General features: G+C 54.6%; 6 protein-coding genes across 6 annotated transcripts; 3 read left to right on the top strand and 3 right to left on the bottom strand.

Annotated features, from left to right (window-relative positions):
- Positions 1-176: 176 nt before the first annotated feature.
- CORC01_10329 (uncharacterized protein) lies at positions 177-2,936 on the bottom strand (the record flags this gene model as incomplete). Its single annotated transcript, XM_022621957.1, has 1 exon — positions 177-2,936. One exon carries the CDS (start codon positions 2,934-2,936, stop codon positions 177-179), a length of 2,760 nt encoding a protein of 919 aa, XP_022471564.1.
- Positions 2,937-4,147: 1,211 nt separating this feature from the next.
- On the top strand, positions 4,148-5,336 carry CORC01_10330 (glycylpeptide N-tetradecanoyltransferase; the record flags this gene model as incomplete). Its single annotated transcript, XM_022621958.1, has 3 exons — positions 4,148-4,158; positions 4,215-4,383; positions 4,461-5,336. 3 exons carry the CDS (start codon positions 4,148-4,150, stop codon positions 5,334-5,336), a joined length of 1,056 nt encoding a protein of 351 aa, XP_022471565.1.
- Positions 5,337-5,549: 213 nt separating this feature from the next.
- Positions 5,550-7,349, bottom strand: CORC01_10331 (uncharacterized protein; the record flags this gene model as incomplete). The annotated part of the gene is made up of 3 exons (XM_022621959.1): positions 5,550-5,948; positions 6,004-6,586; positions 6,643-7,349. The coding sequence occupies 3 exons, from the start codon at positions 7,347-7,349 to the stop codon at positions 5,550-5,552; spliced, it is 1,689 nt and encodes a 562-aa protein (XP_022471566.1).
- An 887-nt stretch (positions 7,350-8,236) lies between these two features.
- CORC01_10332 (abhydrolase domain-containing protein) lies at positions 8,237-9,725 on the bottom strand (the record flags this gene model as incomplete). The annotated part of the gene is made up of 6 exons (XM_022621960.1): positions 8,237-8,352; positions 8,409-9,111; positions 9,164-9,171; positions 9,222-9,419; positions 9,478-9,551; positions 9,613-9,725. 6 exons carry the CDS (start codon positions 9,723-9,725, stop codon positions 8,237-8,239), a joined length of 1,212 nt encoding a protein of 403 aa, XP_022471567.1.
- A 1,646-nt stretch (positions 9,726-11,371) lies between these two features.
- On the top strand, positions 11,372-13,716 carry CORC01_10333 (uncharacterized protein; the record flags this gene model as incomplete). The annotated part of the gene is made up of 2 exons (XM_022621961.1): positions 11,372-11,613; positions 11,688-13,716. The coding sequence occupies 2 exons, from the start codon at positions 11,372-11,374 to the stop codon at positions 13,714-13,716; spliced, it is 2,271 nt and encodes a 756-aa protein (XP_022471568.1).
- Positions 13,717-17,226: 3,510 nt separating this feature from the next.
- Positions 17,227-18,779, top strand: CORC01_10334 (uncharacterized protein; the record flags this gene model as incomplete). Its single annotated transcript, XM_022621962.1, has 4 exons — positions 17,227-17,799; positions 17,937-18,056; positions 18,166-18,507; positions 18,648-18,779. 4 exons carry the CDS (start codon positions 17,227-17,229, stop codon positions 18,777-18,779), a joined length of 1,167 nt encoding a protein of 388 aa, XP_022471569.1.
- Positions 18,780-18,827: the final 48 nt, after the last annotated feature.

The raw sequence follows: 18,827 nt of genomic DNA on the forward strand, positions 1-18,827 counted from the left end.
AGGCTGTGTACCAAGCTCGACGGGTCAGTACTGTCAGTATCGCCAGTCGGGCTGTCACTATCAAAAGATCCCGAGGATTCATCGGATTCCTCGGGAGAATCTTGAGCGAATCTCACGAGAAATTCGTTGGGCCATGACCGTAATTGGTCAGATTGTCTCCTGTTGTTTCCTTCGCGCTAGGGGATGCAAAAGTCGACCCAGCTGCCCAGATAGTCCAGACGATTTCCGGCGTTTTCCTGGCTCTTGTAAATATCCTCAAACTCATCAAAGCTGAGCTTGCCCCAGCCGCCGCGATCGGCAGCTTCCTTCTCCGCCAGGTCGAGCCGCTTCCATTCCAGCAGCGTAAAGTGCGGGATGGTTTTCGACTCCTTCGAATGCTTCGACGACTTTCCCTGCACGGGCGACTTCAATCCCTTAGTCGATAACGAGGAGTCGTCCGAAATGGCCGGAGTGCTATCAGGAGAGATGGGCTCTTCTATAGTCTCACTGTTCGGACGGAACTGGGGCATCGTAGGGTCCCTGTATTCGACCTCCTCGACCGTAGAGACGTCTTCATCATCGTCCTCATTTATCTCAACATCATCCTCATCCGAGTCAATGACCTCTTCCACCCTCTGCCGCTCTTCCGAGATGGGGACGTCTGCCGTTTCGCCATCCTCCCCAATTCTGTAACCGCTAGTCATCAGAAGTTCTTGCAGCGATCTTTCAGCAACGGGCTTGTCCTCATCGAGCGCCTTTCTCGGTTGCCGCGGCTCGACCGCCTTGCGCTTCGGCTCTGCGACAGTCAGGTGTTCAAAAAGAGACCTGTTCTTGTCCCGCTTGGCCTTGGTCGCGGCTGCCTTGACAGCCAAGTTCTCCTTGTCCTTGAATATGGCGTCGAGAAGCTCGTTGAAGGCTTGCTGCGTAACCTGGTAGAGAATCTCCCTGCCTGCGTCACGCTCCTCGTCGGGAATCTCCAAGCCGCCCCAACGCTCGGGCACGCTTCTAGAGGATGTCGAAGGGTTGGATCTGATCTCGTAGTCGTCCATATCTTCTGCGAAGCGAACCTTTGACGACGATCTGGACCGCGGAGATAAGGCCTGCTCTTGTGCGGCCTTTGAGCTTCCTGCAATGCCATTGAGGTTCACCAAAACGTCTTCGTCGGATTGCCAGCCATCGGGGGCAAGGCCGCCTTCTTCCTCGTCGAGGTAGAATTGTCTCCTCTTCCATCTGTCATGGAGCTGTTTTCTTGCAGCTTGCCGTCGTTTTCTCTCAATATCAGGGGCCATCTGCCTCTTATGGTTAATGACCTGAGCCCTCAGCTGACTCTCGGTAGGCATCGTGTTTGTGAACTGGTCGGGATCAACTCTTTGGCTGCGGTTCTCGGTGCCATTAACTTGCGCTGAGTCGTCGCCTGGAAGGCTTCTATTCTCCGCATCCGAATTGTTATTTCCTCCTTCGTCACCATCCGAGCTGCCGAGCTCAAGCTCAAAGTCAAAATCGATGCCGTTTCGTTCCCGACGTTGTCCAGTCAGCAAAGGACCAAGATCTTCGATGGCAGTAGGGGGATTTATCAGGGCATCCCAGTATGGCGTATCGAGCTCGCTGTCAGGGGATCGCATTTGGACGGACCAGGGACTTCCAACGTAAGGAGCGAACAGCCGAGTAAGCACATCCTCTCTTCCTGAGGTGTCACTCTTATTCTCGCTCACAACACCACGCCTGCCAGGTTCCAATTCTACATCTCCGTTTGGGTGGAAGATCTTGCCCTCACTGCGGTTATTGCCATCAGCGCGAGGTACTCTACCCTCTCGACCGAAGAGACTACTGAGGGGTTGTCGACTGGCGACGAGCTGCTGGGCTTCGGTGCTGCCCATAAGCTGATCGTCGAGCCCATCGAGAATATCGCGGTGCATCTGCTTGTAGAGGACGTAGTATGCACGGAACATACGCAGGAAGTCGCGACGGTTAACAAACCCGTCTCCGTCAATATCATAGCCTTCGAAGATCTTGCGCAGCTTGTCCTTGCGTTTGCGATATGCGAGTCCGTGGAGGAATTCAGTGAAGCCAATGAGATCGTCATTGTTCGTGTCGTAAAAGGAGAACATGCGGTCATGAATAAGGTTCGGCGTCGCGTGTCGAGAGCCGCCCGACGGAACTAGGCACCGTTCAAAAGTCTTCTTGTCCATGGCCAGCTGCAGCTCGTCGGGATCCTCGCGCCATTCCGTGTTTGCCATGTAAGTGAACTGTTCCCAGAATGCTTCAATCTCGGGCCGCTCGAAGCCGGTTTCCTTGCTGAGTCTAGCCATCAAGCTCCTAGACAGATTTCTAATGCAAGTGTCCGGGTCGCCGGTGTACCATACGGGCTGCATCTGGCGGGGGCCGAAGGGCGGGGCAGGCACCTTGATCTTGTAGAAGATGTGAGTCTTGATGTGGACGCCTTGGGATTCGCAGGTTTCGCAGAGGTCGAAGTCGGCACAGTTGGCGCATCGGTATCGGACACCGCGGATGGGCACCATGCCGCAGGCGTTACACGCGCACCCCCTATGGACGCACGCATTTCGCCTAGCATTATCTTCAGATACCCTGAACAGGAGGCTGACAATGTTGTGGCCGGCTCGCGCCTGGGGCTGCATGCCATTAGGATCGTTCCACCATTCGTCCACAGTCCCGCCGTCAACTATTGTATCGCCATCGTTTAATGGCCGGATCGCGTCGAGATCGACATTCTCATCGCCGTGGGAGCCTTCGGAAGATATTGAATTGCGACGTGATCGTCGGTGGTTGCGGCGAACGGCGTTACTTCGGTGCAGGCCAGGGCCTGGTATCTCATCGTACCGATCTCTGTTGGCCTGATAGGTATAGTAACCCAGGGATGCCGCGGCGACAGCAGAGAAGAGGACCACGGCGATGCGCGGCCGCGTCAACGTGTCGGTTGATGGCAGCGGGAGCCACATGATGGTGTCTGGGCGTAGCTATATGTGAAGCATGTTGAGATTGATGGTAAGCTTTGCACGCGGGTGTTCGTATGCGTGAGGAGGAAGGTCAAGAAAGGATTGGTGATGTCGATTCTTCTGGGTGAAGCCAGCTGATGAGGTATCGTTGATGACTAGGTATCCGACAAACACAACGAACAGCAGCATGCAGGGTGAGCAGGGCGGCAGGGTCGCCGTTGCGCCAGCTCCTAATTCTGCCTTATTGGCCCGCTTTAGAAGAGAAGGCGGTCACAAACGTGGCAGCTTCCCTCCCCTGCACCTCCATCAGTCAGCGAGGTGGCTCGAGCTCCGACTGCCCCTTCCGCGGTACGTACCCCAACTATCACGGATGGCTCTCTGGAAAGTCTAAGAATCACATTTCAACCCATGCCATTCTTGACTACAACGAGACTCTCTTGTACTCGGCAATGTATCTGATATGAAAGGCTAATCCTCACATATACATAAAACAACTCGATATATCCTAGCTCCGTCTAATGTTTCTTTTTCAGGAGATACTCAACTTGGAGGAAACAACAACATGCTACTCCCTTATCAGCGTTGAGTTGGAGCTCTGCTGCGGTCATGGAAAGCTTCCCGATGCCGAGGCATAGTCGAGGTGGGACCCCATGTCGCACGAGTCTCTGCTGCGAGGATACCTGGCCCTGCCACCATGTCAAACGGTCCGAATTGGTACCGCTATAACTGACGCCGTCGATGAACAACGTCACCAGTCGCCGCCGCTCACCACATCACGCTTTAACAATCCCATGATCGCACTTGATTCTGCAGAGCTCGCATGTTCTGCAATTTAAACAAGCTGATCCGATTGCACAGTTGCCCCCTTCCCCAGGAACACTAGAGCTGCGGTCCGTGAGAAGAAAAAAAAGGGTTGCTTCTTTTGTCGCATCTTTCCAGCGCAGGGGTCTCTCAAGCAACGAGCTTCTCTCCCATTCTCAGCTCACAGGTGACAGACAGCTCAAAGCTCTCACACAGCCCCCCCGATCTCAATCCAAACTCATCTGTAACACCTCTCAACGCCACCTATCCGGGGTTCTCCAAACATTTCCAGATCTTCATCCCGAACCCGAGCCATAGTATAACCACGTTGAACCCACGATCGCCCTCAAGATCTGCAGCATTCGTGGACTACACATTGATACCCATTGAGACTCCCTTCGAGAAACGCAGCCATGGCGACAAAGTAAAGCTTACCCACTCATCTGAGCAACGATCATGTATACTAATAAAGATCACCAGAACACCAGTCTTCCCCACGGCGGAAGAGACAATGAGACACCCTTCATATTCCTCAACGATATGGAACCTCGAACCGGATCGCAAGGGCAAATGTCCCGTCGCCAAGGATCGAGGCGGCCCCTTCAATATTGCCTGGGAAATCCACGGCCACGGCCCAGCAAAGATTATTGTACATTGCACCCCATCGTATTGGGCCCCCCAAAATCACAACAAAAACACAGTCTTGGCTAACAAGAAACCCAAAAGCTCATCATGGGCCTAGCCGGCCTCAAAACCTCATGGCAGCGCCAAACAAAGTACTTTGGCCACGACAACGCGGACCGCTACTCGGTCCTCATCCTCGACAACCGCGGCATGGGCGAGTCCGACGTCCCCTACATGCGCTACAGCACCTCCGAAATGGCCCGCGACGCCCTCGAGGTCCTCACCCACGTAGGCTGGACCGCCTCCCGCAGCGTCCACCTCTTTGGCATCTCCATGGGCGGCATGATCTCCCAGGAGCTCGCCTTCGCCGCCCCCGTCCTCTTCGCCTCCGTCACCCTCCTCTGCACGGCCCCCTGGATCGAAAACACCAAGTCGCTCCTCGAAAACATGCGCGACCGCGCCGCCATGCTCGTGCCAAAGTCCGCCGACCGCAGCATCGCAGACACGTCGCTCAAGCTCTTCCCCGCCGACTGGCTCGTCATGCCCGACGAGGCCGCCGAGCTGCCCAACGACGCGACGCACAAGTGCGGGCCGGCCGACGGCGGGCAGGGGTACGGCCGCTTCGAGAACAACTACCAGCGCTTCCAGGCGCAGGAGCTCATCAAGAGGAACACGCCGGGGCTATTTAGCATCCGCGGCTTCCTGCAGCAGCTCGTCGCGGCGGGGTGGCATCACAAGTCCCCCGCGCAGCTGAGACAGCTCGCGGACTCGGTTGGCAGGGAGCGCATCGCTGTCATCCACGGCTTGAGCGACGTCATGATTGACTCACATCACGGGAGGTTATTGGCTGAGCACTTGCAGCCGGGGGTTGTGGAATTTGTACCGGGCATGGGGCATGCGCCCATCATGGATAGGGTGCCGTGGATGAACAAGTGGCTGGAGGAGCGGATCGCCGCTGTGGAAAAGATGAGTGCGTAGATTGGTGATTTTGGTGGCCGCTGGACGGGAACCCAGAGACCACAGCATGGCAGATTGTGACGTGGCACACGATTAAGTAGTTGTAGGTCGTGATGGCTTGATTCATTTACTGTGATACCTCACATTCATCCACTAACGCCGGTATGCATGCAGCTTTTTGCTGTGCTCCTTTTCGCTTGTCTTCTCTCTCATCCCCTCATAACCTCATGCGACCTACAACATTACCAAGCCGATTCCACTCAGGTTCTCCTCGTCCAGCTTGTTTCTCCTGTCCACGCCGCCAGCAATAGGGGCCGCGAGGTAATTGAACAAGTAGTAGTGGAGCTGCCCGTCGCCGGGTCCGAACTTCTGCTGCTCCAGGAACAGGCCATTGTCGAGCAGAGATAGACCGTTGAAGACGTCGAACTTGTTCTTCTTGCCCAAGATCAGGGCGTCGCCAATCAGGGCGTTCAACCGCGTCTTCAGGGCGGCCTTGTCCAAGGGGGTGGTGAGGCCTACTTCGGAGGCGTAGTACCAAAGGTAGGCGGCGCGGACGACCTGGTGCTTTGAGCTGTTGATGACGGTGGACTCAAGGCAGTAGAAGGAGAAGAAGTCGGTGATCTTGCCGTTGGTCTAGCTGTATGTCAGTATACCTCAAACCGAAAAGGCATGTGAGCTAGGGACAAACCTCGACCACGTATGTCCAGATGACCTGCTCGCCAGGGGCATTCTTGTCGTGCAAGAACCAGTGTCTGAACTCGTCCTTGGAAAATTCGGGCGCCATGTCGAAGCGCTTCAAGTACTTTGCCAGAAGGTCGCCTGCGGCATCAATGTCCTTCTCCTGCAGCTCGCGCAGGCCCTTGATCGACGTGTTATCCGGAAGCTGGTACTTGCGGATCTGGTACTGCGGCTTGCTGTTAGACGGCAGCGGACTGAATCCGACCTCATAGAGCTTCTGCCAATTCAGGGCGCGGTGAAAGTAACGGCACGTGCTGACGGGCTTGGGGAGCACGACACCACCCGTGTAGAGACCCTGCCAGATCTCGCGCAGGTTGCTGCGGCGCGTGATCTCCTTGATGAGAACCGGGGCGAGGCGCTTGCCGCGCAGCTTCTTATGGACGACCATGAAGTTGACCTCGGAGCAGGTGACGACATTCTTGCGCACGCGCAGATTGACGGGGATGGCGGAGATGAAGGCGACCAGCTTTCTAGACTGCGTTGCGCGAACACCAACGTGCCACTCCTTGCGCCAGCCTGGGGCCATGAGGGCCCTGCGAAGATGGTTAGCTTCGGCATGTCTGAGTCAGAGGCAATGACAGGAACTCACCACTGAAGCATTGCCGGTGAGTAGTTGAAGCGGAACATGGCCTCGTCATCCTCAACGTAGTGTCCGTTGAGTAGCTCGTACACCTCCTTCATCTCGCCCTCGTCCTCGAGGTTCATGGTAACCCACTCGAAACCAGTCACCATTGGCGACGCTTCCGTGGGCACCTCTTCCACCTTCTGAATTCGGATTGGGCCATCCTCAATCTTGGGATCCGCCTCGCCGAACTTGGGCACGGGTTGCGTCGCCCAGAACTTGTAGCTCGCCATATCCTTGGCGTTCTTGCCAGCTGAAGCCAAGCCCGTCATGATGTCCTGCAGGTTCAGGTTCTTCATCGCGGCGGCGGTCTCCTCGGCCGACTTGTTGCTGGAGCTTCCAACACCGAGCTCGTTCGCCAGAGCCGGGTTCAGGGAGAGGAGCTCGGTGAGCTGCTGTGGCGTCAGGCCACCGATGGCCTCCTTGATGGCCTCCTCTGGGTCACTGGGCTTGCCGGTGAGCGCGTCCTTGACCTTCTTTCTCTTGGACTTCTTCTTCTTCTTCTTTGCAGCACCTGCAGACGCGCCGGGTGCAATCTCCTCAGGCGCATCCTCCTCTTCGTCCTCCGACTCGACCTCGGCTTCCTTGCCCTTGCCCTTGTCGCTCGCCTCGGCAACGGCGTCGTTGGCGTCTTTGACGGCCGGGTCGAGGGGTTTGGACTCTTCGGCGGGCATTTTGTTGTCCTCGAGTCGACGGTATTTGGTGGTGGTCGATTTTCGGGGTGTGCTGGAGGGAGCTTTTGGAGCTCTGGTCAAGCTTGCAAGGTGCCGTGGGAATGGCGGGGAAGAAGTTTTGGCGCGAGAGAGGACAGTTTCATGTGCCAGCTGTGCTCCCAGGCGGGCTGCAGCTGTGTGTGGGTGACTGCATCATGGCGGGGTCGCCTGCTGGGGGCCGTGGTGCTGCGGGGCAGGAGGTGCTAACCCGTGGCCGCCCTATCCCCATGAGGGACCCTTGCGCTAAACCTGGAAAGTCCGTCATGGCGCATTTGGGACTACTTGTTCACTCATCACACCATTCGAGTTCAAGGTGTTCAGTTTTCGTTACAAACCTAACTAGGTGTATCCATTTGGATAGCTTAAAATCAAAAACATATATGTTTTCGAACATTCAATGTCCGATTTGGCAAAGTCTTTCCATCAGTAGAGTATCTCAGCGAAGTCGAGGTCACTCACTGACACACTGATATACTCTTACAGACTGAGATTGAATGCCACACTTTCGTCAGCAGATACTGTAGAAACGTTGCTATACTAAAAGTTGTTTTCTTGTGTACAAATTTGAGTCAAGAGCCCTTTGAAGGTCTCTACGGAAAGACTCATCGATGCCTATGAACACGAGCGATCGGTCCACGTCCTCGTATAGTCATCGTCTTAGGAAACAAGAATTATTCTATACCAGTAAATCGAAGCGCCAAAGCGAAAGTCATAACTGCTCCCTCTTCCGGATAGGCCATCTCCATTCTGGCCACCGTACAATAACAAACGCACACTCGCTCTACTCTAATGCTGGCGCTCTTGAGTTCTATGCGAAAGATACCGGCATGGAAATCCCATGATCACGGTTATAAGGTTCTACTGCTAGTATCCGATCCGGCCATGTCATACGCCGTACCGGCGAGGTCGAAAGAACGCATGACTGCAAGGATGACAGGTGCGTATCCCATGATTTCGTTGTGTCCTACAAAAGTTAGAGAAGGTTCCCTGCAGGTTGCAGTCTAATCGGGTGTGACTTACCGCCGTGTGGGAAAAGCTCTTGACGGATGACGATATTTGGCTCCGCGTTCCACGTGGTCACAAAAGCGTCCTTGCCCTTGTGAATGGTTCGCACGTCCTTCCACGCCTCAAACGAATGGTCACTCAGTCCACCAGGAACGGTCGCATTCGCAGCAGCCCGGAAAAGCTTGTTGCTCTCCGTCCAGGGGATGTCCGCATCATCCTTGGCTGAGATGAGCGTCAAGCGCAGCCGTCTCTTGGTCAGCTTGACAAGGCTCTCCAGCCGGTCCACCGACGGCCACTTGTCGTAAATGAAGCTCTCCATGTACTCTAGGAAGCCGGGCCAGATCTTCAGGGGTCCCAGGACGGGGACCAGGCCGGCGATCTTGTAGCCACTGAGCATCTTGGGCAGGTTGCTGAAGCCCGCGACGAGGATGACGCCGCCAAACTCGATTCCTTGCGAGGCGTAGAGCTCGGCGACACCGCTTGTCACTGCTGTGCCGAGACTCTGGCCTAGCAGCACGATGCGATCTGAGGGCACACCGGCGACGTTGATGACCCAGTCGATCAGAGTGGCGGCATCTTGGATGAGGCCGTATTCAGACGGAGTGCCTGTTGAGTGCCCGAAGCCACGGTAGTCGATTGCCAGGACATGGTACGATGAGGTGTCAGTAATGACATGATAGCTATCAGGTCGGTTGTTCTGCGCGATGTCCCCAGCATTCTGCGATGGTCAGTATCAGAGAGAAGCAAGTCATTGATTAGATATATCTCACTCCATGGACTATGACCAGTTAGCAGCTGAAGCATAGACAAAGATTGGATGAGAAATACATGAAAGTACAACGCGGGCATCCGGGTCCTCTTTCAAAGCTTTGAAGGACTCAGTCTCGGTGAATTCATGGCAGAAGACACCCTTCTGCATTGAGAATCTCTCCTCTTGCTTCAAGTACTGGGGCAGAGGCATGACATGCCATGCATACAAGCTCACCCCATCGGGAGTCTCGAGGAAGAAGGGTGTGGCTTGGCCCTCTGCGGCGAGGTGTCAGCGATGGCGCGTCTTACACAGGGGTTGGGTACGCGGACTGACTTGCAAAGCCCCATCTCTCGGGCTCGTGGACGTCACGCCACCACAGGGTATTGATCTTGTGTGCGTACAGAAAGCTGTGAGAGAGTCATCAGCCATCTCTGCCAGGAAGAGAAGACGCCGGACAAAAAGTCTTACTGTCGTTGGAAGAATGGCGTTGCGCCGAGGGCCAGAAAAGTGAAGTAGAGGCCCAGCGGAGCCGCCACGACCCAGACGGCCGTCCGGAGGATCGGCGAAAGCGGAACGGTCATTGTGGAACTTTCGCGCAGATGCAAAGATGTAGCAGAATGAAAAGGACACGAGAGGTGAGATTGCGATGCCTCCGAGTTATCTACACATGATGGGTGGCGGTGATGTGGCCACCGTCGATGATGCCTGGGCGAGCTGGTTCCTTGCTTGAGGTTGGAATTGCCTGCGAACCGGCAGGGATGGTGACATGGACGCTTCTATCTGCAAGTACTTGCTTCTTCAGCAAATTGGAGCAGCAAGTGTAAGTACCTGCCGCTAGTGAGCGCAATCCCCAGAATGCGGCGACCTTTCACAACTGGTCTGAGCCGCACGCCGACGACAACAGATCATCCATGAGTATCAGATGTGTTTTCCCCTCCACCACAACTGCTTTTCCCGTACAAACTGGTGTGCCTAGATCGATACAGCGACAGTATTTCACTCGACGCATTTAAGTTACTAGGGCGACGCTTGTTGCTGAGATATTTGGACATTTGTGCATGGACTTGGCAGCACGCCTATGATCGGGTTAATTTGCGAAATGCGGAGAGACGGCTAGTACTGCGAGAGTAATTTGGTCTGGCCATTTCCTCCAAGCTTCACAGCCACACTCGTACACACGCGCCTGCAAATTTCCCCCATGCCAAAGTTAACTTGCGCAAACCCCAGCAGCCGGCTTCTGCAGACCTGATGACTATTTACCTGAGGAAGCAAGAGACAACAGCGTGTCGGGGGGATTGGGACTTGGGAGGAAAGGTGACTGGATGGAGGAACCGAACGGGAGGCTCTTGGTTGGCGGGAGAAGGAATAACCCGTAGTGCAGACAGAGTAAGGTAGGTACATGCGCCAAAGTATCGGGGTGCGGTACGGAGGTACATGACAAAGCATGCGACGATTTTGGCGCGATGTGAGTGGCAGGCGGGACCCCCCTGTGGACCCATGTGCCCATGTCCCCGTGCGTTTCGTCCAGTCAGGGCGCGGCAACGTGCCCAGCTCTTTTCCGGTCCTATTCCAGGCCAATCAAATAGGGCTGTTCCTATTAAACTCGCAGCCCGCCTCTCTTTCGCCCGCTGCGACTGGATGGCACGGCACCGCGGACAGTCGATGTGCACCCAAGTGGGAAGGACTTGGAGGAGGGTGCAGCCGGGCAGCAGCAGAATAGCACCGCGCTGGGCTGCACCTCCAGCAAAGAAAAAAGAGGCGAAAGAGGCGGTAGCAGCCCAGAGGAGCCTCAGGTACCTCCAACTTTGTACCTGTTTTTTCGTGCCCTTTGCTGTAGCCGCTGATACATCTCCGATACAAAGCTCCCATGTTAATATCCCGTCCACCCCAATTCAATCACACGAACGCTTCCCCGAGACTCCAAATTCCTTCCTCCACACTCCCGACACACACCACACGCATACCACGCAGAAGCCGCCCGTGAGACGAACCCCCGATTCCCGCGAATAGCTCCAAGCCGACAGATTCCCGACTCAGCTTCACTGGAACCTCCTCTACCTAGCCACTTGCAGTGCACTCGTGCTCCCCTCTCCCAAAGAGACTACGATTACGGCGCGCCGCGCAGTCGAAGGCTGTGGCTTCTTCCGCTGATGATGAACATACCGACACGCTCGGAAACCTACTCGTGATACCCTGAACTCTGCGACGGGGAGACGGCACTTTGGACATGGAGAGGAAGAGGAAGTTGCCCGCCAGGGCTGCGGCGCGTGTCGAACACGTCGCAAAGAAGCGCACCGTCACCCCTCCCGAGCCTCGATCCGTTACGCCAGCCCCAGCACCTGTCGAGGAGCCCCCTCCACCGCCCCCTTCGCTCCCAAAGTCCATTCAGGCTGGGAAGCCGTTGCCGACTGTTGAGGATGCCCAGCCCGATGACCTTCCCGCGAGGGAGTATCAGTCATTTCAAGAGAGGTAAGGCCATATGCCCCGAGAGCCGTCTGGCTTGAACATGACCTTTGGATCCACTGAACTGACCTTTGCCACAGCGGTGTTCTTGCTGAATCGCTGAGTCGGTCGCGACACAAATGGCTGGCCGAGGGCCTATTCGAGAAGTACTGGACAAAGCCTGGACGAAAGAAAAACGCAATAGAAGACCCCAAGAATCCACCCAAAGATACCATGAGCAAGATTGGGCCCTGCACAATCACGATCGAGCCGCACGTTTTCGATGTTACCCTTTGGGCGATCAAGGACCCAAAACCTCCCGCACCCACCACGCAAGCTACCTTTCGGCCGATCCTGCAATATGGTCCTCCTAACGGAGCTATGCCACCTCCACCTACATCGGCACCCACGAATCCAGGACCTTCACTCGCCCCTAATGACTCGAAGCCGACACCTTCCGGCCCGAGTCCGGCTTCCCCGTCACCTGCTCCCCAGCAACCACCGTCCAGGCCGCCCTCGTCGGCTGCGAAAGAGCCACTCAAAGTCATGCCTTCGCCGCGCAGTTTGGAGCCTCTGCGGACTGCCAGTGCGACACCACCTCCACCGCGGCCGGCAGCTCCATTGGTCCCGGCGATCACGGCACCGGCGCCAGCTTCAGCGGCGTCACTGGGAATGCCATCATACCCTGCTGCAGCTTTGGCCGCAGCACCTTCAGTACCTAACTCGCGGCCATCAAGCTCAACACCGACGCCGGCACCGGGTGCCGCAAGGCCTGCCCCGGCGGCGAAACCACAGGGAACCGATCCCATCATTATGACGTTGGCAGAAAAAGCTTCCGAAGATCCCCATTTGCGAGACTTGATGAAGCGGGTCGCGGCGGGTGAAGCAAAGCCGGACGAGTTGAGCAACTTTCAAAAGATCATTGATCAAATAACGGCAGAGTACAAGAGGAAAGGAGGGCAACAGGGCCCTTCAGCAGATAGGCTATTGGTCGATGGAAGGACAGTAAAGTATTTTGCTGATGAGGTGCGGACCATTCTGGATATCGTACTGGCCACAAACCCACGGCAAAAATCGGCGGAACTGCTTCCTCCACGCGGAAGCGATCCTTTGGTTGTGGCCTTGGTGAGGGCGGCTCTGGATGATGCCAAGTTGCGAGCAATGATTCGACGGATAGCTGACAACCAGCCTGGTTTCACGGACGCGACCGATCTCAAGGCATCTCTCGACAAGTTGCACAAGGAACTCAAGAGTGCGCAAAACACTCCGGCGCCTCAGACCCCGACAACGCAGACTGCCGTCAACGGCACACCAAATGGACACGCCGTCAAACCCGCGATAGCCGCGCCTGCTGCTTCACCGGCATCGACCCCAGCTCCTGTAACAGCCCCGCAGGTACAGCATCCTCCGCAGCAAGCATTGCGATCAAAAGGTCCTCCGCCACCCACGAGGCCTGAAATTTCAGGCGTCTGCCTTGATTTTGCTGGTGGAAATGGCGATCGTTATCTGTTCCCGAAATACAGCATTCTAGAGTATCTTCCCGGCGGGCAGCAGGCTGTTGCTTCGTTCCTCATCGTTCGCAAGGGCAGTCAGCTCGAGTACGGAGGCGATGCCAAGCTCGACTACTACCAGCCGGTCACGGTTCGGCTACACGCTCATTCAGCACGTCACCTCGAGTACCTGCAGCGAGCGGTGGCACCCCAGGAAGAAGTCATGAGGTACATGGACGACGTCATGGACAACATGACAAGGGCCGAATACGTCCTCCTCGCTATGCGCTTGCCACGAGGAGAGCGAGAGCCCGACAGTGAGCAGAATGGCAAAGATACCCCTGGCCCGAGCGGCCAAGATGCGAGACCAGAGTCAACAGCACCCGAGCACCCGGCTCCCAAGCAGCAGTCAGTGCTATGGGGACCCGTGACGTCGAAATTTGTTCGGAGTTTCAACAAGAAGTGGTTTGAAGAGTGGAAGAGGACCGAAAAGACTGCCGGCAGAAAGCCCTCGGCGGCAGACGAGGTCTTCCAGGCGTCCTGTGAGGCCGTGGGCCGCGACCCCCTGGACAAGGACATAGAATACGAGAAGATGATTGAGCTCTTGGCGGCTAAGGACTCCGAGTCGTCATCATCTTGAACACGAACCGTTAGAAAGCGCACCAATGTATTACCTAGACGGCAAAGCACAGAAGGCAATCGGAGAGGAACTGGGGTTTCCCTACTTAACGGGGGAGCGGGGAGCTTCAAGCGAGGCGTGTATGTGTTGTACTGAGCATTTGGGTCAGGTCCGTTCGTTGCGCTGCATAAGGCACGGGTTGGCCTCTTTTCCCACACTTGTGTCGTTGCCGTTGCTGCTTGTTGTTCAAAACTTACTGTACAGGGCAAAGGACTCGGAGCTGGTTGTTATTTGATTGGGAAAAGGGGGCTGGAGTGGTCTGACCCAAGGAGGGATATTCTTCCTTCATATTTATTTTTCATCTTTATTACAACTTGGTGTTTGAGAGTGTTCAAAGGCCTCTCGGGCTTGAGGTTGGGATGTGGTGAGGCGCGACTCGTTTTCATGTATTACCCCCTTCCAAACCCCCCCTTTGATGGAGCTGTGGAAAAGAGAGGAGAGGCAGATTTTGTATGTATGCATTTGCATGCCTCGTGGCTGCTGACTGGGCCCGAAAGAAATCCAAAGAATACAATATTACAAGTATTCATCCTGCTCATCATCTTGATATTCGTTTATTCGGGGTTGAGGATCTCGCCTCGACGTCGTATGACCAAGGTTTAAAGGAATTGAGGGAGCGCGGACATGGTTTAGCTGTATAGATTTGATGGCCCTCGCGGAGGTTTCTGATCCGCTTGTGGTTCTCGGGGACTTTGTGAAATATGTAAAGTGTTCGCCGAAAAGGAGGTATCATGGATCCGAGAGTGGGATGGCAACGACAGCTTGTCCGGTGACAGATGTGATATCATTCAAGCTTGGGCCAAGGGAGGCGGCCCGCTCCGACGCGTTGAGAGTCATACGATCAAAGGTCATCTTACCATTTCAACTTTTGTCGCGTGAGCAGTGGAACTGCCAGCAGTCGTCGATAATACAGGTAGATCAAGTACCTAGTACCAGTGATGTCGTTACGCAGACCAGAAGCAAACCAAATCTGACAAGACAACAGGTAAAAAAGAGAAAGAAATTATCTAATATGGCTCGCACACGCTATCATTCTCTTGTAACTTCTCCTGTTGTTCCTCTTTGGGAGTGAGGGTGCGCCTTCCCTTAGGTACCTGCATTTGCTGCCCTCTTCCTGTTCTCGGTCTCTTCCTTCCTTCCTTCCTTCCTTCCCTCCCTCCCTCCTTGAGCTCCTTCCCTCATTAACCTCTTCCCTTCCTAGCCAATCCCTCATATGGAATCAATTCTACTAATTCTTCCAACAGCCCAAGTGGTCAACTGGCCGAACGGTGTACAGTGATGCCCTGAGGACCGCGGTGAAGCTCCCGCGGTCCATCAGGGTACCTGGGCCATAGGTTCGATACCAGCCCGGGCTGTTGATTTTTTTCTTCCCCTTTGCTTTTTTCCGTTTCTGCGCAATGTCTCTTTTCTTCTTCTTTTTGTTTTAACAAAATTGAGAAGAAAGATGCAATAAAAGACAGGAGATAGGATAAGAGCTGGCTCCATCACCACTCGTGCCTGTCCACTTTCTGCAGTCATGGAATATGCTACATACTGCCTGCCTGTTGAATCTTATAAGAACGAGGAGTGCAATCAAATTTTTGTCCACCGGGGAGGGGGGGGGCTTTGACTAGAAGAAAAGGCTGAGAAGCGAGGCTGGGGGGTTTTGACAAGGCTTTCAAGGTCTTGCTGGTGGAGAAACTTTGCCCAGGAGACTGACAAAGTGTGTACCCGAACAGCAACATGGTGCAGAGCCTGTATTGCTACTTTTCTTGACGACTGTTGTAATATTTCCCGGAAATAAGTCGACTTTAACAATGGTTGACCATTGGACAAACATGGTCCAAAGAAGAAGAAGAAAGAACGGAAACGAAAAAAAGGGGCCGGGCTACGGTCATGCGTTCCCAGCCGAGTGGTATGGTATTGGATGATTCCGTTTCGAGGGCAGTAATATTACATCCTTTGGGGACAGCATCTTGTGGGATGGAAATAGTGCTTTTGAGTGATTCAGCTCTCTAGCCAAAATCTGCTCATGATCTCGTCCCCAGGATACAATCTCTCTTTGTAATTGCGACTGAGGGGATTCTAACACGCCTCTGATAGTTGATAAGCCGCGTATGCCATACACCCGCTCGGAGATGAGCTCAAGATAGACTTCCAAGATCCTCTCTGAAATGGTACATCTCAGAGGTGTTGAAGCTTCCCTAGGTCTTAATCCTCCTATATTTTGGATGTGAGGGGAGAACCGTCATACTGGAGTAGGAAGCACCGCCAGTTGACCAGATCGATAATGGGCCACTGATTTTTCAATTTTGAGGTCTGGCTGCAAAAGGTCTCTTCAACACTAGCCAGCCGCCCATTCGCGATACGGGGGATGCTACAAAGCCTTAAAATGTCGATCAAAACAGGAAATGAACTTCCCTCAATGTCCGCATCATGCAACATTGATATTCGTGTACCTGAAGGGCCTATTTTCTCACTATGGAAAGCATTTATCCTCATCCCCGATTGTTTCACCCGTTAACATCTAATTGTTGGAATAAATCTTGTCACGGATTGAGTACGAAACCTGACAGGCTTTTAGTAAATGCAGCAGCTCTAAGAAAAATTGGCTAATACAAATCCGCTTCCAGGGTTCCAGAATCAAGCCAATCAAGCCAGGGCGACCAAAAACAGTGGTTCCGTTGAGACTCTTGGAGCACGAGATATCGAAAGTCGAGCAAATCCTATTGATGTCCAAATGTTTCCAGATTCCACAAAATTCCATCATTTTGGTCAAGAGATCTCATGTATTGGTATGACTAGCTTTTGTGTTTCAAGTACAAAAACGGCTACCGTGGCTAGAAGCCCACATGGAAGTCATCATCACTTGTGAGAAGAGTGCATCTTACTCGTAGCACCTTGACGATTTGGTGCCGTGGAAGATCTATCTCTCGTTCATTGACACAGGAAAAGTGGTAAGCCCCCTGATTAGAAATATAGCCCCTGCACAAAGAGAACGTTAGGTTAGCGACGACAGGAAATATCGAAACTCACTGCAACGGCAGGTGTTCAATGGCTTAGGGGAGGCGTTATCGGATCGCGTTTTTTTTGGATCTTGGTGAACACATGCTCGACATTTGGACTAAAACACACGGCAAAATACAATCTGTTTCTCTGTCCCCCCTCTCCCCCCCCCCCGGAATGCTGATAGCCGCATTGGAGCAGGCCACCCGGCGAGAAACGCCATCTTACGAATAAAGTTCCATCATCGGTTTCCTCTGCAAACTGTCCCTCCAGGTGGGTGAACAACCGGGTATCAAGCCCGAACACGCCATCTCGATTCTCAACATGGAGGAGCATGTAGATACCGGGCACCTCTCATCGAACATGGATACCTCGATAATCTATATAACAAACAGCCCTCTCACCATCTCAGTCTTCCTTCTCTCTGCCACCCTATCCTCATCCTCACGCTCGTTTACCCATCCATCTCCCCCCACCTTCTTCAAGATGAAGTCCCATCTCCTCCTCCCAGCAGCTCTGCTGTCCCTCGCCGGCGCCGCCACAATCCCAGAATCCGCGAACCCCAACACAGCCAACCCCATTGTAGTCCCAGACTCGGTTCTCGACGCCGCCATCCGCGAACCCCTCCAAAACTTTGTCGCCGGGCCCGTCCGCGGCTCCGACCCGGCCCAGCTCCTCCCCGTCGGCGCGACCGAGCCCTCCGAGGCCGAAGAGTACGCGCTTGCGGCCGCGGGCCAAGTCGCCTGGGCCGCCATCGAGCTCGAGGCCTCGGACGCACTCGGCGGCCTCGCCTCCTCCTCCGCAGAACAGGAGAGCCTGAGCGAGGCAAGGGCCGCGGCCGTCAACGCCATTGCCAAGAACGTCGACGCTTCGTCCGCTGCTGCTGCTGACGACCCTCCGCGTCGGGAGCCCAATGACTTCCACCTGGGCATCACCAAGGACCAGCTCTGTGAATATTACAAGGGCATCGCGTGGAAGACGGGCAACTTGCAGCGGCCCGTGTACCAGTGGCAGTATGAATATGTCCCGTGGCTCATCTACAACAAGGGGCCTTACATTGTATGTTCTTCTCCCCCTTCCCCACCATGTGCTGTGATTTCGACTAGTCCCTTCCCCTTCCCTCTAGTCTATAAACAATGCCATGTCCTTGGGTGAAAAACCAAAATTGAAAGAATCTACTAATCATCACGCTCCAGTTTGTCCTAGACGGCCTCCGTCACATCGAATGGATCCTCTGGAAGATTGAACGCGCCCTAATCAATACCACCGCCTTCACCCCAGAGGAAGAATTTGAGATCCTCTCATGCTACTATGATGTGGGCCACCCTTTCCCCCTCGGATCCTCCAGACTCTGCACTTCCCACCCACCTTCATCTCCTACCATAACCCTTCCCCCATAACCAAAACTAACAACAAAACACGCAGTACTCTGGCCGCGAGACGCAAATCACCCGCGTCCCCACCGGGGCGCCGGCCCTTCCCCAAAACACAACCGGACCGTCGCCGAGTCTCCTCCCCCGGGACCTCGTCGACCCGGTCACCACCGCCACCATCACCATTCAACCACCCCAACCCACCGACCTGCCCCCCATCAACCGACCCGGACACAGAGGCGCCTCATGGCCGCACATCCCCTGGCGCCGCGAGCACCCCTCGCTGAAGAAGCTCCTCCGCCTCATCACCGCAAAGGCCCCGGTATCAAAGTATCAGTCCTACGCGAACCACCGCATCCACAATGTCTTGAGGCAGCTCGAGCAAACCACATTGGTGAGGATTTTTTTTTCCTCCTCTTTCTTCCCATGACTGCTCAGCTGAACCCCCTCTTCCACCCCAACCTTCGTTGTTGCTGTGAAATTAATTGAGAATTCACGGTATCGACATGCGAACCATACATCTAATAATGATAGGCTTCTGCCGTTGCCTTACGCGACAAGTTTCAGGACCCGTCCATTCAGGTCTTTCTCGATTACGACATTGCGCCGGGCCAGGGTATCCGCCGCGCTTTTGAAGTAGCCGTCGAGGCCTATGAGGTCAAATGAGAGACGGACTCGTCATCATTCGTCTTCCGAGGCTTCTCAATTGTTAAT

This window comes from Colletotrichum orchidophilum, assembly GCF_001831195.1.
Source record: "Colletotrichum orchidophilum strain IMI 309357 chromosome Unknown Scaffold_101.1, whole genome shotgun sequence".
Classification (NCBI taxonomy): Eukaryota; Fungi; Ascomycota; class Sordariomycetes; order Glomerellales; family Glomerellaceae; genus Colletotrichum; species Colletotrichum orchidophilum.